Source organism: Aplidium turbinatum, chromosome 5 (genome assembly GCF_918807975.1).
Source record: "Aplidium turbinatum chromosome 5, kaAplTurb1.1, whole genome shotgun sequence".
Taxonomy (NCBI): domain Eukaryota; kingdom Metazoa; phylum Chordata; class Ascidiacea; order Aplousobranchia; family Polyclinidae; genus Aplidium; species Aplidium turbinatum.
This window is the reverse complement of record NC_137476.1, coordinates 14769225-14790287: the sequence shown is the minus strand read 5'-3', so window position 1 is coordinate 14790287 and position 21063 is coordinate 14769225. Positions and strand designations below refer to the sequence as shown.

The window sequence follows — 21063 nt, the reverse complement described above, 5'->3', positions numbered from 1 at the left end:
CTATATTAATCTTCTCTCGTATTGCTATCTCTTCATTGTTGCTATTTATCAGGGCACCATGCGGTTATGCAATGTCATATCAATGAAAACTATTTAAATAAGGTTCTATTTGAATAAGATTAAGATTCTATTTGAATAAGAACCTTCTGATGATCCTCCTTTTAGGTGAAACAGGCTGTCAAGGGTTTAGAGAGTGATAATTATATTTGATTAAATGAAAACTAGATCTTCCATACTACGAGGTGGTCTGTACAGCAGGCAATCCTTAATTATGTGAGCAGCAGTCTGCATTTCACCACACTAACAGGCAACACTCTCTGCCAAGTCCAACATGTTTGCACCAAAGCATCCCCCACACCAGTGAGCAAACGGTTATGCTTTGATGAGGCAAGTCTAGAGAAGCTATGAGCCAAAGTGGAACACTTGCTTGGGGACAAAATCAAGCAAGTACCTCCATGGTCCACGTAGCCGGCGGAAGTACTAAGTTGGGAAACTAAACTTGCTACAACTGTTGCTATAAAACCCATAATAATGAAAGGAAGTCAATGTAATTTTAGTTTTGAATTCGAGGCTAAATCTACTCTTCATCTTTTTGAAAGGGTACGATAGTTATAAGAAATCGAATGTGAAATTAAGAACTGTGTTCACTGATCTTTAAATCACTGCAAAGCTCCTGCTTTCACTTTTTGAAAAATGACAAACCTTTTTCTATTACCAGTGTTGCCAGATGTCCACAGATATCAAGCACAGTGTTAAAATCTATTGCAATATTTCCATAACAGCAGCATAATATTAACCCAACCAACATCACACAAAAAACTATATGTTTCAAGTAATAGTCAAACTATTATTAACATACACTACATCGATTAGGACTGCTAGCAAGCGTAGCAGATCGGAGTCCAGACAAATTTGAGGCTTGCACTTCGACAGGACCTGTGACCTGGGTTTGGCTCACCATGACTAAGAGATTAGTCATGCACTCATGCAATGCCAACTTTATATATATGATGCAGGATTGCAGGTCGCAGTGATGTTGTGCTATTGATCGTCACTGTACTTCATACGTGCTTATATTGCTGAACAATACATTGACTTATTTTGAAATGCAGAGATACCTGCAAACAAATTGCGATGACATTTTATAAGAGGAGGCTTGAGAAGCCTTGATACACTGCACTGTTCAAAATAATGTTGTGTTTTTAGTAGGATTGCTGCTTAAACAAAACCTTAACTTTTTTTTGGTTTCGTTACATTTTCTAAGACTGCAATAAAGTTAATAGGATTTGGCATTCCAAATAAGGCTAAATAAAATATTTTAAAATACATTCATTCTGTAAATGATTCAAAAATGCCTTTTGACAATCTCTACAGCACAGTTGAACAAGAATTGATAGTAAACTGCACACAGACCTCGAAATACAGCATGTAATGTCCGCGGGATGTACCATCTAGATCGGTCATATTTGTCGGCCGAGAAATAACACAGGAACTAGCGATACAAATCGTCATTGCATAGTACGAACAACTGTTGTGAAAATATAATTTCCAGTGCATTCTAGCACGTATCTAGAAAATGTGAATACTGTATCCCTTAGCTTCCATTCAAGCAGAAAAGCTTTCGATTTTTACGTTACGTCAACGATTGATGACATTGAATTGGCGTAACAAAGGTGATTTATTCGCTAAGAATGTATGGGAGTACCAGTGCTTCTACACTAATCAGGCGCAACTAAGTTCAAGTCTTACGTCACAATGTCTGGCTTTGATCTCCGAGTAATATTGATTAGGCAAGGGTGGTTACAAAATTAGATAATACAAGTAGGCCATTACAGCAAGATGCAGTAAAATTTGATAAGTTTTGGTATTACTGTGAGAAAGAAAAGGCCCAAGCAAAATTCACTTTCGCTCACATGACATGCAAAAATAAATCTAAAGAAAAAAGCCTAGTGAAATTTTGCACAGCAGAAAATAGTAGCGTTAGTGTAGAAGTTTTTCGACTCGTGACCAGAGCGTTGTGACGCAACAAGCCACACGGCTTTGTTCGGTGGAAGTTAGTCAGTTATGTGGCGTATTAAGCAGCTACACCGCGCTTTGACTCTTCTTCAAGCGCATGTCGTTGGTCTGATGAAAGCGTTTGAGAGTCACTCTGCTGAAATTTTAAAAAACCTTCTAAACCGTAGCTATAGTTCTCAAATGGCGAAGAATTATGAAGATAAAGTGATTAAGCATGACGATCGACGCTAAAACTGGTATGTCCGCCGTGAGACTTAATTTGTCCGCCGAGATAGCTGCTCAGACCGGACAGTCGGACACGTTTGTCCGCCATCAACAAAAACGAATTTCAAGGCCTGGCACATGAGGAAATAACTACCCAAACACTGTGTTGTAAAATGATACTTTATGGGAGATTGATTAAACATTTGAATATTCAGATAATATGAAACCAAGGAATTTTCAGAAATAATTATTTAAACTACCATTCAACGTTTTATAGGCAGAGAAAACTTTTTCTCGAACCGTAGAAAATGTAATTATCAGATCACCGCTTCAATGCGTGATGGAAATCTACAGATAAATCTGCATCAGGCATTGCAGAGTGCAAAAAACAGTGTTGCAGAACGCGTTTTCGAATATTAAATTTTCATCAGTGCAACTACGTTTATGAACGCAATAACAACGGTTAAATTTAAACTCAATACAATACATTACAAACATTATAAGGACATATTCTCAGTGTTCAATTGAATATTAATAAATCCAGAGACATCAGAAAATCACTTCCCGCATGCAATTCCAGACCGACATTACTCGCTTAAGGTTTTTTTTTGTTAAAACAAACTTAATGTTCAAAGCAAAAAAGCCATCACAATGAACATCTACCGAAGTATACTAATTTACAGTACTTTAGATAAGCACTGAAAATTAATAGACGGTATTGTTATTAATATCAATTCAATATGATTTCAGTGATTATAATACAATGTAATACAGTAGCGTATCCAATTAATTAGCGACTACCTTCTAAAGTACACGTTAATTCGAACAGAAATAAGAATTTATCAAAAGTCTCAGTCATTTTAGAAGATTTCACCACCGGTTACAGGACCATCTTTGCTTGTTTTCTTGACAGAGTCAACTCTGATTGATCATATACGCCTTGGAGAGTAGCTAGTTGAGAAAATTCAGATAATATGAAACCAAGGATTTCCATCACGCATTGAAGCGGTGATCTGATAATTACATTTTCTACGGTTCGAGAAAAAGTTTTCTCTGCCTATAAAACGTTGAATGGTAGTTTAAATAATTATTTCTGAAAATTCCTTGGTTTCATATTATCTGAATTTTCTCAACTAGCTACTCTCCAAGGCGTATATGATCAATCAGAGTTGACTCTGTCAAGAAAACAAGCAAAGATGGTCCTGTAACCGGTGGTGAAATCTTCTAAAATGACTGAGACTTTTGATAAATTCTTATTTCTGTTCGAATTAACGTGTACTTTAGAAGGTAGTCGCTAATTAATTGGATACGCTACTGTATTACATTGTATTATAATCACTGAAATCATATTGAATTGATATTAATAACAATACCGTCTATTAATTTTCAGTGCTTATCTAAAGTACTGTAAATTAGTATACTTCGGTAGATGTTCATTGTGATGGCTTTTTTGCTTTGAACATTAAGTTTGTTTTAACAAAAAAAAACCTTAAGCGAGTAATGTCGGTCTGGAATTGCATGCGGGAAGTGATTTTCTGATGTCTCTGGATTTATTAATATTCAATTGAACACTGAGAATATGTCCTTATAATGTTTGTAATGTATTGTATTGAGTTTAAATTTAACCGTTGTTATTGCGTTCATAAACGTAGTTGCACTGATGAGAATTTAATATTCGAAAACGCGTTCTGCAACACTGTTTTTTGCACTCTGCAATGCCTGATGCAGATTTATCTGTAGATTTCCATCACGCATTGAAGCGGTGATCTGATAATTACATTTTCTACGGTTCGAGAAAAAGTTTTCTCTGCCTATAAAACGTTGAATGGTAGTTTAAATAATTACATTTGAATATACATACCTTTTTTCGATCCGGAAGGAATAGCAGTGTTAGAAGGATCACAGTCCCCTTGGAAAGAGCTGCTGTGTATAGCATTGTCACTGACAAAGTTTCTGCTGGTACCAGACATTTGTTCTTTTGAAAGACTGCCTGATGCTTTCTTTCCAGTAAGACTGCCTTTCATCTGAGAGACAATATGCAGTGTACTTGCCATGATATTTTGGGCATTAAACTCCAAACACTCTCAACGCCAGAAAGCCTTAGCTTTTAAAAAAAAAATTTTAACCTAGCTTTTTATGGTGCATACTAGATTTAGTTTACAAAATTTACATCAATGTTGCTAACAAAGCAGGCCACCACAATAATAATTATATATGACTATTTTTTGCAGAGTGATGAATCCATCACACATATGCATTGCTCACAGTAGTTTGTAATGTCTCAGAGTTAGACTTGGATGACAGTCCTTGGGGGTGAAGGAAATATGATTGATGTATTAGGAGCCCCGCGATAGCTCAATTATTTGCAGCAAATAGCTCAGTGTCTGCCACGACAGCTCAGTTAATTACATAATTAGCCCATGACTTCATGAACAAACAAGCTAAAAGAACAAGCGGCGCTGGTTCAACTCTCGGTAACCGGCCCTGCGTCAAAGGCCTCAACAAGTATGCGAAACTACCAGAAATAACCTATCAATGCTTTTTCAGTATGCAGTCTTCGAAATTAGCATATTTTTACTTCGGCAAAAACGTTGCCGAGGCCAAACGGCAAAAGGTTAATTTGCCTCGGCAATTGCTGTAAACGTTTAAAAAGAAATAATTGTATCAAAACATGAAACGAGAAGCGAAAAATATACTAGAGTAGATACTAGAGAGATCAGGGTCGCATTGTTTGATTTGTTGTGATGTAATAATACCAAAAGTAGTGATAAAGCGAGCAACGCGATACGCACGCAGATACGGTAATTCACATTAAATAACTCACGGGGTTAATTTTGGGTTAATTCAACGTTCGAGTCAGTACAAATCGATTTCATTTTCCTGGCGGGTTATATTGCGTAACAACAATGCCCAATAAGACATTTACGTTTGTTTTACATTAATTTGACATCTAGCCACGTTGAATTATCATAAAATAACGTTAAATGCTCAACCAGGTAGGCTACCAGGAACAAATTAATAGCTCCCTGCGAGAAGATTGCCTCGATTTACGTATACACTAACATAATTTCGGCACAATTGGGACACTGCAAGCAACACAAAGTCTGTTTGATAAAGAACTAGTTGAGAAGGAGCGATCTTCCTGGCGTCAGCACTACCTGACTACTGACGACAGAACAGCGAGCATTGTGTTTCGCTAACCATACCGGTGTAGCCTCCACACTAGCCATCAAGACATTTTCCCAGAAACAAAGAACTAGTTGCCAGAATCATCAGATGCTGCATCGGGGGATGAGATTGTCGCGTTATCACTGGAATCAGACACATCAAGAGGCTTGTCGCTTGGCTCATTGGCTGTAAATCTACACTGTCTTCGTCGTTCGCAATGAAGCGTCCCCGTTTTGTGGTTTTCATGCTTTAATACCTATCCACACGCCTCTTTCGCAGAGCTCCATCAGGGTGTTGAGTAAGGAACAAATCTATGGCTGTGCCATAACGACTGGGAGAAATGTCTAATCCTAACCTTACAAGCGCTCGCGTGGCCTCAGCATTTTTATTGCCGACGCTAATGCGCCATTTATGCATTTGCGTCGGCAATCACCTCGGCAATTGCAGACTGCCGAGGCTAATTTCGAAGACTGAGTATGAGGATAAAATTTATAACTAAACCATTAACTATTTTGAGGGCCTTCACAGTGATTGTACTATATGTTCACCTTTGACTATATCATGATTATTTGTGGATAAGCTTACACAAATAAGTTGTTTGCATAATCTATATCTAGCATTTCTTATTTCAGTACAATGCAAATTGGTTTTTAGCACATCTTTTAGACACAGTATGTAGAGTAGGCACCCTCACTATGGTGCTGGAGGGTGGGGTTAAGCTTTATTCATAGTAAAGTGTATTTCATTGGGTGCATGTTAGTTATGACAACATGAAATATTTTATTAATTAATGGGTATTACTTGTAACAGCTACAATTAAGAACACTTATATTCAAAATTGTTCTCATACTCATAGATTTTCCGCTTTTCAGCTTGATAGATTAAACCAGGACCATGACGAACCTTTTTTATTGTGTGGGTTACAAAGATACCTTAATCCTTAAAAAAAGTGCACCATACATAGAATTACATGTCAACATTATACAAACCTTGCTGCTGCATCTTCTCCGCAAGTCTTATCATCCTTGGTTTACAATGAGTAGTTAGCTTTACATATGCAGGACTCATACATCATATCTGATTTGAGATGACTTTATGCATTTTACTTTATACATGTATGTGCGAAAATAAGGATTTGCACAAATGTGAAAAACCAAATAATGTCAACAAAGCTACTGTAAATCTTTTCATGGTTTCAAACAAATTTGGCAGAGATCCACGTTGTGATCAGCTTTTCAACATGGGTTTAAACAGGAGAAAAGTTACAACCATCCATATCCGTTTATTTTAAATGTAGGCAAAAATCTTTACAAAAAAATCCCGACTGGTAAATATACAGGTTTGCTACTATTCGGCAAGTTCCCTATTTGGCGACAATCTTTTTCGGCCAGTTTCCTATTCGCCGATCTTTTGAAAATCCAACGACGCCTTCTGTAAATCTAACGATTGAATATTATTCAATATTCAGACATTGAATCAAATATGAACTGTTAGACTAATTGCGTTCTTTGAACAAATCGAATGGCTTTTGTATATGTTTCTTAGGTACAACCTATAGTTATACCTGGTCAGCAAAAGCTCCCTTTTGTACACGATTTCAACGTCTGGCGAAGCTAAAACGATGTAATTGCCTTTACATTACATTCAAAAGTTTTGTTCACATCAAAAATTCTTTGACTGTTTTGAGTAGCAGCATCGTTTTGAGAAAAAAGGTTGTTTTGATGTAAAATATATTTGAAATACCGGAATCATATAAAATCAACAAATACTTTTCTAAAAAATGAATGACATGACGAATGACATAAACATGACGCGAAAAAGGTGGATGACGTAGGATACATGTCAATTTTATGTGAGGAAACATTTTAACTTAATGGTTCAAATATTTTTTGCTAAATTTCATTTTAATTTATTTTTCTTTGTCGGAATGCAAAAGAAACGATATTGTGGAATAAAATACAAAATCCTTTAAATAAACGGAAGGCGTCGTTGGATTTACAGAAAACGTTGTTGGATTTTCAAAAAATCGCCAAATAGGGAACTCGCCAAAAAAGACTGTCGCCGAATCGGACCATCACGTAAATATACTTCTTTTTTGAGAGGGAATATTTTTGAGTAAGGATATTTTCTGTATAGATTTAGACATGGTGGATATCCCAGTCTGACAGAATCAGCAATGACATGGTAAAATGGCTTTGGGGGGTATCAGGTGTGAAACCTTCCGCAGCAGATTTTGAGTGTGGTTTATGTACTTTGGCCTGATTTAACATTAACAAGTTGAAAAATGAGCTGGCACTGCAAATGCTGACAAGCTTGTATGTATGTGCAAATTTCTCAATGAAAAATAAACTGCTAATTTTGATCTGATCTTTTATTGCTTTGGTACCGTATCATAATATAAATTTGCAGTAATAGTTAAATAATTACCACATTAGTTACAAAAGATCTGATTGTAAGTAGGCTAGCCTATCTAATGAGAAAAAAACAAAGTGATATGTGTGATAAAAGAAGGCATGTCTGAATAGTTGTAAGTCTGACGAGATGAGTTCTGACATCAATCTTGACTATCAAATGTAATACTGTGCAACATTGGAATGGCCCGTTTCGGCGAGTCCGATTCGGCAAGTTCCCCATTCAGCAATTTTTTGAAAATCCTTCTGCGACAGCCTTTTACGGCGATTTTTTGAAAATCCAACGACGCCTTCCGTTTATTTAGAAAATTTTGTATTTTATTCTACAATATTGTTTCTTTTGCATTTAGACAAAAAAAATAAATTAAAATGAAATTTAGCAAAAAATGTTTGAACTATTAAATCAGCGTTTCATAACTGGGGGTGCTAGCACCCCTTGGGGGTTCTGGAATAGACTGTAGTGTAGGGGGTGCTAAATGCATGCAGTATAATATCAATTTTACTTTTCTGCATTTTTCGTCTTACTGCCAGTATCAGCAGTTGTCATATCGTAAAGTAGCCTACATGATTTGCTGTTATTGTAATCATCTTCCAGTCAAGTACGCAAATTGATCCTGAGTAGTTTGTGCGAACTTACCTGGTGGGTGCTTTGTTGTAATATTGTTGCTCACCTCTCGCTTCCAGAAAGCACCATGGCAAAATACGGGTATAGGTGAATTGTTCGTAAACAGTTGTTCGTAAAACAATTGTTCGTAAACAGTTGTTCATAAATTAATTTTTTGTAAAACAACTCTTCGTAAATCATTTCTTCGTACTATACATCAATTGTTCGTATATAGTGAATTGTTCGTAAACAGGTGATAGGTCAATTGTTTGTGAGCAATTTTTTAGTTGTTACTCAGGGGCGCCGGAAGCGGGGGGCAGGGGGGAGCATCATGGAGGGACAGGGAGCAATGATGTCCTTTTAAAGTCATGTAAGCTACTGCACATTTTGCAATATAACAATTTCTGCTATTTGCTTTTAGCCTAATTATAACACAGGCCAACAAAATTTTTTTAGCACAAATAAAGGTGAGAGTAATTTTAAAGTATTTCAAGGCCCCTGATTCCGAAAATGCACTTAGTTTTTTCGAATTGGCTCTACTTTTCAAGATATTTGACAATAAAATATTTTTGAAATTGTTAATCAAAAGCTTTCAATCAAAAGCTCAAAATAATATTCACAGCACAAATTCTGCAACACAATAGGTTACATCATTATAACATAGCATGATGTCCTTCTTTGTATACCGGACACTTAAAGTGCAACTGCACGATGACTTTGACCCGCACTTTATCTGAAAGAGCATGTTTCAATCTGTAAATACCAATCTCGCCCTTACATTTTAGGGTCTGCTACTATTCGGCTAGTCCGATTCGGCTAGTTCCTTATTCGGCTACAGTCCGATTCGGCTAGTCCGATTCGGCCAGTCCGATTCGGCTAGTTCCCTATTCGGCTACAGTTTTGAATTGTATTTTGTATTTTATTCCGCAATATCGTTTCTTTTGCATTCTGACAAAGAAAAATTGAAATGAAATTTAGCGCAAAATGTTTGAACTATTACATTGAAATGTTTGCTCACATAAAATCGACATGTATCCTACGTCACCATCTGTATGCAAACTTAGAATATATTAGAATCCTCAACTATTACAAAATTCCAAATCCAACGACACCTTCTGTTGATTTAGAGACTGTTGTATTTTATTCCACAATATCGTTTCTTTTATAAGTGAAATTATCGAAGCTTTAGATGAGTGGGGTTTAGACCTAACCACTGAAATCTCAAATCATATTTATGACACCGAAAACATCCCTAGTGATATGGTACATTCCATATTCATAACTTTACCAAATAAAACCGTAGCAACAGAATGCTCACTCCACAGAACAATTAGCCTTGTGAATCATCTAACTAAGATCTTACTCCGAATCATGATGATGTGATTGAGACGAAAACTAAAATTCCAGGTCATGCAACGCCGAAACCCAGGTTTATTCTAAACTGCCACTTAGGTTTTAACTTCATCTTTTATGTCAAACGCTATTTGGCAACTGTCTTTTTTTCGTTGACACGTTTTCGCTGAGACTTTATCTCATTAACCTCTATTGTTAATCATGAAAAATGTTATTTTGATGTAAAACACTTATTTTGAACGAACCCAGACAACAAAATTCGTCATTTTTATATTGATTCAACGTCTGCAGACTGATTTTGCCGTCTGGGAAGGCACTCAAAGGTAAACACTGGATAAAATGCAAGAAGGCAAAAGAAACGATATTGTGGAATAAAATACAAAATTCTCTATAAACAGAAGAATCGGTCATACATCTTTTTGTTATCATTTTTAATGTAAAAATTCAAACTGTGCTATTGAAATTTCCGATTTTAGTTTTGGTTTGCATACAGATGGTGACGTAGGATACATGTCGATTTTATGTGAGCAAACATTTCAATTTAATAGTTTAAACATTTTGCGCTAAATGTCATTTCAATTTATTTTTCTTTGACAGAATGCAAAAGAAACGATATTGTGGAATAAAATACAAAATGCTATTCAAAACTGTAGCCGAATAGGAAACTAGCCGAATCGGACTGGCCGAATCGGACTAGCCGAATCGGACTGTAGCCGAATAGGGAACTAGCCGAATCGGACTAGCCGAATTGGACTAGCCGAATCGGACTAGTCGAAACGGGCCATTCCGTACATTTTAAGACTATATTTATCTCAATAAAAATTATCAAAACTGTGGTTTTCCACGCGCTTGTATTTTTGGCCACGTTCCTTCAATGGCGGATTGCATTGCGCAACACGCGGATTATGACGTCAGTTGGAGTCAGACTGAAGCGACAATCGCTTTTGCAAGTCCTTTAGTTGTGTTTGTTCTAGAGCAGTGGTTGGCAACCTTTTTTAACAAAAGAGCGATTCTGTTACATATTTTGGCAGATATGACCACTGACCAGCTGAGAGCCACAAAACGTAACATATGTGTTTCAAGTAGCCTAGATCAGACCACAGTTTCTTTGCTACCGAACAATTCTTTTTTATGCCGTCATCTCTATCTGTGTAGCCTACGGCTTTCCTCGCTTAACAATTTATTGAGCTACCACAAACTAGCAGCATTGGCAGTGGCGGATTCAGAACGTAATTTATGGGTGGGCCTAGGAAATATCTTGGTGGGCCTTTGAAGTGATATCATGCTGTGAACTAGTGATGCCACAGACAATTCAGTGCCACAGTGTTAAACAATCTGATTTTGGGTGGGCCCACTGTCAATCTGGGTGGGCCTGTACCAATCAGGCCCACCCGGTAGATCCGCCTCTGAGCATTGGTGTGGCATGGGGCTGTTATCCATTTATTGATCTATTGAGCTTCGATCTTGTTGCACGTGCTTTTTATGTGAAGGCAGGTAGTAGGCTATAGGCTCTTTGCAATCTCAAGTTTGAAAAAAATAAGCCAGGTCTGTTGACTGATCCATTGAAATTGTTGGTTAAGAGACAGACCAAAGCTGTCATCGGCCCATGCGAGGTAAGGTACGTCTTAACCAATGTTATGTGACATTCGAACCACAAAATCGAGCAGTGTGTAAGGGTGCTTAACGGCATGGCGGAGAGCACCTCTTGCATCACTGTGTTGGACGACTTCCATGAAATGGTCAATCCAGCAGTCCTACAAGAGTCAGCAGTCTTCCTATCAACCCTACACATTCTGCAGGGTTGATAGGAAGAATTGGGTAAAAGATGGCAAGCCCAGAGGACGCGATGGAAAGTTGTCAAATGAGTGAGTTTACTTGAGCTTGTTTACTGTTCAACAACCTTTCAAGAGCTGGTTGCGTAATTGTTCCATTCATTATTAAACGAAGCTGTTATATCTCCCAGGCAATTCAGGCTGGTCACTTATAGGCACGTGCTGCAGTGGCTGTTGGATGGAGAAGTTCTGGGCAAGTCAAACAGAGTCGTGCTGCCATCCTGCATTGTCTCTTTCATCCGCAGAAAGTACCCCAGCGACGATGGAGATTATGCTGGGTTCCGAAGACCAGTGTTACCATTTTAGTCTTTAACCAAATCTGGTTTATTTGCAACCGTTTGGTTTATTTTTTCGATTTAGTGTTTTTTTGGTTTGTTTTCGATTTGTGTATCGTAATGCGATTTGTCATCAGTATTGTATGTTGGTTTATTTTTTAGTTTATTTCTGGTTCAATTTGGTTAATTCTGGTCTTTTTTTTAGCTTCATCTAGATTATTTAAAAAAAACCTAGATGTCAACACTGTCGAAGACAGTCCCAATAAATGCTAAAGCGTTATCGCATAATAGTCGACTGTACTATGTCCTACAATACAATACAAAATGTTTTCGATATAGGCTAACCAAGTTTGGCTGTTGTAATCTACGAAACTAGCCTTCGGTGATGGGCTTCGCAAACCACTCCTGGCACACAGACATGAAGAACTAAATTTGTATAATGCTGGCTAAAAGATGCGCCTTTATTATAGATGCATTATAAATTTAAGCATTCACTAGCAACCAAGCCTATCTCGGCTAGTTTGGTCTCCACTCAGCTCGACTCCAACTGACGTCATATCACTAGGTGGCGTTGACGAGTTTGCCACTTCCAGGTAGCGTGAGAGAGAAGCGCTAGAGAGCGTGGGAAACGGCTCGGTTTCTCGGCTGTGGGCCTCAATTGTCAGGAAGTGAGTTTTTCAACAGGTATAGGATGTCTTGGCAATGGATTCTAGCCAATGTTAATTCGATCGTGCAGTTGCACTTTAAGTGTCATTACTCGATAGTGAGCTGATAGATGAGCATTATCGCTATATCTTATCTTAAAAGTTTTACAAAAATTGGCCTTTCAATCAATCCATCATCAATCATTTTATTTTTCGTCATTAACGCGTCCAGGACGAAAAAGATACTAACTACAAAAATCGATATAAACCTACCAGCACGTTAACAAACGGTAAAAGGTGGCAAAACCTTGAAAGGTTTAAAACGTGCCTGAATGAAAAATTACCGTATGTAGTAGGCTATATATCAGTAGTTAGCACGGCCACAAAACCCAACAACAAAAGTGCCCTTTTTCATAATCCTGCCCCCCCCCCCAGTCAAAAATTGTTTTGGCGCCCCTGTTGTTACTCGTGTAGGACATTTCCTTTGAAAATGCTCAAATTTCCAATAAGTAGTTTCTTGCCCTTGTGCGTTAAGTGCACTATAATCTTTGTAATAAAGCTGGCCACCATACAAAAGTTTTGGTTTTCCTTTTTCGCTGCCATTGTGAATCAGGAACTCTACACTCTGTCTGCTGGTCTACAGCATGTCACATCTAGCACATCTCTAGCATATACGCTACACTAATTAATTGTTCGTAAAGAATTGTAACTGTTTTACGAATAATTAGTATTACGGTCAATTGCACGCACGAAGAAATGCTTTACAAAGAATTGTGTTACGAAAAATTAACTTTACGAACAGTTGTTTTACGAACAACTGTTTACGAAAAAAACGTCGGACATCGCAAAATACGTTCCCACAAATCACTTATATCCACAGTGGATACAGCAGCCCTTCTTGGCAGACATGAGTGATGATAATAAACTAAAGAAGGAGCTGATTGACATGCAGATGAATCAGAGTTGTCGAACAAAATTTTGTCAACTTCCGCTTGCTGATTTCTGGTATGATCACTGATCAGTTGACAGCATATTATCCTGCATTGGCACGAGCAGCATCAGAATTGATCGTTCCATTTCCGACTACCTACCTGTGTGAAAAGGCGTTCTCCACCATGCTCCAAATCAAAACAATTGGCCGAAACTGCCTTCAATGTGGGTTGCTCCACAGTATGAGAGTGGCTTTGACCAACATAAAGCCTCGAATACAGAAATTGGTCACACATAAGCAACAACAGAAATCGCATTGATACATTACATGTGTATCAATACTAGTTACCTAACTGGGTAACTTAAGTACCGTATTTTACGGACCATAAGGCGCACTTTAAATTCTTTTTTTCCCTCATAAATTGATCGTGCGCCTTATGGTTCGATGCGCCTTATGTATGGATCAAGTGCGGTAGTGCTTTATTGCCTACACTCAAAACCAGTACCGATATACTATTATATATGGTCCGGTGCGCCTTATGGTCCGGTGCGCCTTATAGTCCGGTGCGCCTTATAGTCCGGTGCGCCTTATGTATGAACAAAAAACTAATCAAAGCAATTTATTGACAGTGCGCCTTATAGTCCGGTGCGCCTTATGGTCCGTAAAATACGGTATGCTTAAGTTTTTCCATGTTTTTTCACTATTCTCGGGTTTTCCTATTTCTTTTATCACCAATGAGTCAATGACGACAGTAGTTTTGAAGAATAAACAAAATGATCAATTTGTACATCGCTTTCCTTTCAATAGTGCAGGTCAAAGTTTAATGGCGGTGCCGAAATTTTGACATGCTTAAAGTTAAAGGTTAAGAAACGCTGTATTAAATTAAAATGTTTGCTCACCTCAAATTGACATGACTGTATCCTACGTCATCCACCTTCTTTGTGTCATGTTTATGTCATTCGTCATGTCATTCATTTTTGAAATAAGCTATTTGTTGATTTTATATGATATTTCAAATATATTTTACATCAAAACAACCTTTTTTCTCAAAACGATGCTGCTACTCAAAACAGTCAAAGAATTTTTGATGTGAACAAAACTTTTGAATGCAATGTAAACGCAATTACAGCGTTTTAACCCTTTGCTTTTCAACCTTTTTTTGGAAGTTAACTGCTCAAGGGGGGCCGTTTTTGGATTAAATTCAATCAGCTGTTACGTGTTATCTGCTGGTGCTATTTCAGCAGAAGTTGCACTGGTGTGAAAAAAAATCATTTGTCTATAAATTTGAAAAGTCATTATTCTAAAATTTTATATATTAAACTTGATATTTCAACTTTTGCAAAGGTACCCAAAAATGAATTTCTTTGTCTTGCCGCCGTTTAATTACCGTGCTAATCCGATTTCATGCAAACTTCTGTAGAACTAAGAGCTCGATCAACCGCACGAAGTGTGTGTGCGGTGTGCCGAATCATTGCATTGATGAAGATTTACGACTTGCGAGCAAATCTTATTGTAGGCTACTCATTAATTCTAAAATAGTTAAAGAGTAATATTGTTACACGAATTTGATAAAAAATACAACTGCGTTTGTTGTTTTATATTTTTTGTCCTCAACTAATGCTTTCCGAAATTCATGGCTAGCTTTTAGTTTTATGGAGCCAAACTTCTCATTTTATACGTAGCACCTTAGCCTACTTGAATAGCTGTTTACATCTTCGTTTGTGTATTTTAGGTCTACAATTGAGTTTGTAGTATGAATATTTTTAGTAGAGAGAAGACAATTGAACAAGCTGTTGAAATTATCTGAAATTTCTAAGTTCAAATTAGGTGCTTTTGAAATTGTGGATTTGTGTCAAGTTGCATCACAAATATCATGCAGGCTACATCATAAGTCATTTCGCTTACGGGAGTTTATAAACATGACTCATAAATTACATCCACAGAACAATGCAACAGCGAATTGAGGAACATGCATAAACAAAGGTAATGTGAAATAATCCACAGTTAGCAAATCTACATAAATTTAACGTTTACAAATGTTAAATCAATGTAAAAGGACTGAATTGCTGACTGGGTCCTAATTGTTTGAAGCACAAAAAATGAGCGTGAAGGCGACAACATCAGCAAGGCAGCGATTATATTTCTGGCCAAAAATAATTAACTTTTGACTTCAAAGATAAAAATGATTATAACGAAGCTTCAAAGTTTGTTGTAAAAAATATTGCAGAGATACAATAAACATAATGATTTTGTGCCAGATTGTGAGAATACTTCCTACATTCTTTCCAAACATTTGCATGATTGCAGATTAGAGATGTACCGATACCAATATTTTGGCCGATGCCGATACCACTTTTTTAGGCCGATACCGATATTTTGGCCAATACTTTAGTGTTACAAAAAGAAGCAATTTTGGTATTTGCAAGTAATTACATCAAATGCTAAGTTTTACCTTATTTGCATAAAACTATTAAAAAAAGCTTTGAATTGGCATATTCAAAGCTTTTTTTAATAGTTTTATGCAAGTAAGGTAAAACTTAAAACACAAGAGCACAAGATCAAAAGTAAAACCACAAGATCTTGTGCTAAAACACAAGCCGTGGCACCATAGGCGCCGACTTTTATTTTTACACGGGGTGGCGGATAGCACAATATGGCAACCTAAAAACTTAAGCCAAGGGAATTCGCTTTCCCACGATTTTTGATAGCTTCTCCCTTCAACAGCGATTATCCTGCTCGTGCTCGGTTCTTCCACCTCCTTGATCATGCTAACGCCTTTTGGCAGTGGCACACTTTCGTTTCGTTCAGGCGTTTGGTCACTTTCATGCTGGCTGAAATCCTGACTAGACGCAACAAAAAATGACTCAATGGAGGGCTGCAATTTTGAACGCGTTTTCGGTGGCACCTTTAAGCTGAATAAAACTGGAATGTCGGCGAAAACTTTTACTGGACTTTTCGTAATTTTTTCTATGATGTAACAAGCAACTCCTATGTCAGACCAATAAATTCCCGCCTCACAGTTTGTCACGCCATATTACTGCATGAAGTAGATAACAAAGTAGAAATTAAAGCATGAAGTAGATGACAATACACTCCAATTGAAATCGCAAAATAATTCAAAATGCAAAATCTTGAGCAATTGAAAAAGGTTGCTTTTATTATTGGGAATTGGCAGGGGGTGTAGCTTTCCTCGAATAGAATCATGTAAACGTGGAAATTTGCAGAACGTTAAAACTGCTACTTTACTAAGTGCACTTTTTAAATGAAACTCAAAAAGTTTCGAAAATTGCATTTTTTTAATGAAATTTGAAAATAGATATTTATTTATTCATTTAGGCCTTTAGGGGGTGGAGCTTTCAATCATCGAGATAATTTTAATTCCAAGTATTTGATAGCTGTCGTAATTTATAGCGATATTATAAGCAGTTTAAAAATTTAAAAAAAAATTTTTTGAGGGAGGCAATGGAAAGATCGTATTTTATTGATTAATAAATCCCATTGTAAACCTGACAAATGTAACAATGACTTATGACAAGTAACAAATAAAACGATCGCAACAACAACAAGGAAAAAACTCGTAGCCACGTGTTGCGTAATCTTCACGTAGCTTGCTTGATGTTACGCGAGTATCATGCTTGTGACAAAAACAATCATTTTCTTCGCAATACTGTATTGGTTTACCCCTTGCTTTACATTGACTTGAAGCGAAAACCAATGATCAAAAAAAGATTGAAACGTCCGTTCAAATTACATTTATTTGCAGTAAGTAATGTAACCTAAACGGGGTGGCGGCTGCCACCCCGCCACAGAGGTTACGGGGTGGCGTGGCCACCCCGTATCCCCGTAAGTCGGCGCCAGTGCGTGGCACCACCGCGGCTGACACAGTGACAAATTAGTCTAAAACCAAAAAAATCCCCAAAATTCAAAATTAGTTGTGTTTAAGTTTGGCGCTTACAATAAATAAATTCCAAAATACGCCACAAAACCAACCAACTTTGGAAATTTGTAGAGCAGCAAGGGGAACTTCAAATGGGCAACATTAGGTGCCAAAGGGACAATATTACGTCATTATGAGTGACAATGGACGGATTTGGAAGTCCTTGGCACTTGAAGAGTCAAGAATCCAATTTATAGTAGGTTTTAGTAATGAAAGGCCACCATGATTGAGGACTGGGGTATACTATAAGGGAAGAAACATTACATCATAATTGGGGTTTCTGAAAAATTAATGAAGGGTTTGCGCAAACTCTCCAAATAGGCTATCATAATTGATAATACGATGTAAAATGCAAACCAAGTCATTTGTGTTGTCGTACAAAAACTATTCGACAAGTAATGTGCAACCTAAGGGCGGTAGGCACTTTAACATACTGATATCCCATTGAACCACGAACCATCAACCAATCAGAAGCTACGCTGTTCATGACGTCATCAAGGTTGCGTTTCTCGGAACAAAGGTAAAATGCAACTTTCCACCACTGTTATTGCTCTTGTTGTGTAATTACCAAAAAAAGTTTAACTCTCTGGCTGAATGCTGAAATGGTCACAATTGGACGGACAACCTAACATCTGATGGTTTGTGGTTCAAGCTCGTTCAATTGGATATCAGTATGTTTAAGTTCCTACCCCTAAGGGCGCATGTCGTTTGGTTGAGGAAACTTTTGCCAGACCAAGCCAAGACTACCCAGGTACCAAAAATGTATAATTTTGCATCGTTTTTACGTTGCTAAACGTTTAAAAAACCCATGTAACTTGGTTGTTTTTAGTAAGCTGGTTCTATCAGTTTGTGATTTAATTTCCACCTTTCGTTGTAATAAACTCATCAAGCTTAAATAATGTCAGAGTAAGTAGGCTGCGCATTGCCCAACGTACTCCCACAGCCACAGTTATCACCACTTGCTGCTGACAAGTCAAAGAAAACATCTATGTCTTTTGATGTTGCCTATTTGCGTCACATTTTTGTGTTTTTTTATAGTGATGCTTGCTCTTGTTATTTCTGTTACGTTTAGATGATGTCACGTCATTATGTCGATTTGAGATATAATTTAATTCGACGTTGTATGGATGAAAAACTTTTACAAGTTTTATAGGCCTACTCTGCTGAGAGTAAAAAAGAAACACAAATGATAAATATTGGAGAAATTGAGTCTCCATACACAACTTAAGAATCGAACAACGCAAAACTGCTGAAACAAAACGTTTTGTTTAAGTGAAAGAATCACTGTAAGCAACCAATGTTAAAACGTGCGCGCAAGAAGTTATGGGAGTGTGACGTATCAAAAATTTGAACAGGTTGTTATTTTTCTACATCAACGTGACGTTAGTTACTACTTTAAAAAAAATTATACCTTTGCTTCTGTAGAAAATCCGCAGAAAACGCCTTTTTTACGTGTTTAGTATCGGCCACAGTATCGGCCAAATTTTGCCGATACCGATACTCAAAAAATGGCCGATATCACCGATACCGATATATCGGTACATCTCTATTTCAAATTATTTTCTATATCTTTATATTGCCAAAAAATGGCTTCTTTGTTGAAACAACGTAGCTACAACTCTATAAAAAATTCTTAGGCCTACTAGTACTACATTGAAGTAATGAAATGTTTTTTTTTGTGATTTTGCTGATGACGTTTTACAACATCCAAGAAGTAAAAAATAATAATGATGAATTATTTTACAAAACCATGGTTTATAAGCGCTTCACAAAAAATTGTTGGGGAAAATTTACTATTAGACGTAAAACGTTTGTAAAAGATAACTGTCGGTTTACGTATTTATAATGTTTGTTGTGCTGTTATCGAATTATAAACTGCCTGTATTGTCTAGCTTTGTCGTTGCCGGCCAGCTTAGAGCAGCATGCAAACTACGCGTTTATGGTATTTGCATTGTGTTATGATTCTCAAAATTTCCCACAACGTCTTTAATAAAGACTCTTTATTTTTATCGTGATATTTTGTATCTTTTCTGTCCTAAACTTGAAGTCACTGCGCAGCACAATCCACATTGGTTTTTAGACTCAGTCTTCATTGAAAATCTTTTGTGTGGTGCATCATTTCAAGTAGTGTCTTCCCCTAAACTGTTACACAAACCGCCCAGAACCAGGTTGATTATGTACTGTATATGACAGCCGTTATTGTATGTGTGGAATTATCAGATGTCTGACTAAATTCATGCCAAAGTCGAGCAAATTCTTCTTTCGGGATCCTTGCTGTTATTTACGGTATTTTTTGTTGATAAGTTTAGGCAGCATTTTTCAAAGATAAATGAAAACATCGGTATTGTTCGTCACTTAGATTTAGTTTTCTCAGCATTGTTTATTCATTCTTTGATCCACTAGTTTGTCCCACTTTTGGTATAATCGGATCGTTTATAAATGGCGAGTCTTCACAATAGCCGGCCTCTTATACATTGGCGCAACATATTCAGATGTTGAATCAACGATCAAGAAAGCTGATTTGTTGTTTATCTTATGTGACGCCTAGCTTTATGCGTCATCTACACTACAAAATATTTTGTAGTGTAGACAAGGCATTATCATCTTTATTTTGCCCTCTTTGGAACAACACACAGTGCACTGTGAAACAAAAATGCAGGACATAACAACAAGTAGGCGACATAAAGCAGGGAAGGGACATGTAGCCATCGAGTTAGCTTCTACACTCTACAGCAGTGGTTCTTAACCGGGGAGGCGCGCCCCCCAGGGGGGCGTGAAGCCTCTCTCAGGGGGGGCGCGAGCTCTACAACAATTTCAATTTTTTTAAATTACTTTAATGTCCTAGGACCTATGCTTTTGTCATATTTTGTATTTTATTGTATTTACAGTATTTGTATTTATCTGCGAAGCATTGAATACTCTCAACCTTTAGCTTCAAGGGAAAAACATCAACATCATTAAGCATCATGACATCATTCGAACTTTTATAGCCAAACTTGACCTCTGGAAGAGTCGAATTGAACAAGGAAATCCAGCGAGCTTCAGTAACTTGGATTCTGCTCTCAAAGATGGTAACTTTGAGTCTGAGTTGAAGAAACAAATAGAAACCCACCTTAATGAATTGAAAGCGGAGTTCATCAAATACTTTCCAGATATAGATGAGAAGCGTGAAACCTGGAAGTTCATCAGAAACCCGTTTCAATGCGAAGTAGTTGATATTTTCGAAGAAGGACAAGAGGAGTTTCTTGAGATGAAGTTCAACTCCACAGCTAAAGAAGACTTCAAAGAACTGAAACTTGAGACGTTCTGGGCCAATTACCTTCCTGTTTACCCTCTTATCGCAACTCGGGCTCTTCGAATTCTAACGATGTTTGGATCCACGTATCTTTGTGAAGCTACATTTTCTGCTCTCGTTGCTATCAAGACCAAGTACAGAAACAGGTTGAGAGTTGAAGGAGACTTACGTTGTTCACTCTTTAGAGTTAAACCTCGCATTAAAAATCTAGTTGCTAAGAAGCAGTGTCAAGTATCTCACTGATGTGTACAATAAACAGACAAAAATGCAATTTTTTTGGTATGATACTTATTTAAAATCTAGGGGGGCGCGAGGCTCATGACCATTATTGAAGGGAGGCTTCATAGAAAACAGGTTAAGAACCACTGCTCTACAGTAAATGGAGCCTATCTC

At 37.2% G+C, this 21063-nt stretch overlaps 1 protein-coding gene across 2 annotated transcripts in view; it reads right to left on the bottom strand.

Moving 5' to 3' along the window:
- The window catches only part of LOC145769930 (BTB/POZ domain-containing protein 10-like), a 130643-nt gene that overhangs the window by 77189 nt on the left and 32391 nt on the right, over nt 1–21063 (bottom strand). For both annotated transcript variants that reach the window (XM_082581480.1, XM_082581481.1), the window contains exon 3: nt 4082–4244. In XM_082581480.1, coding sequence (XP_082437606.1) covers nt 4082–4244 — 163 coding nt within the window. The remainder of the gene's footprint in view (nt 1–4081; nt 4245–21063) is intronic.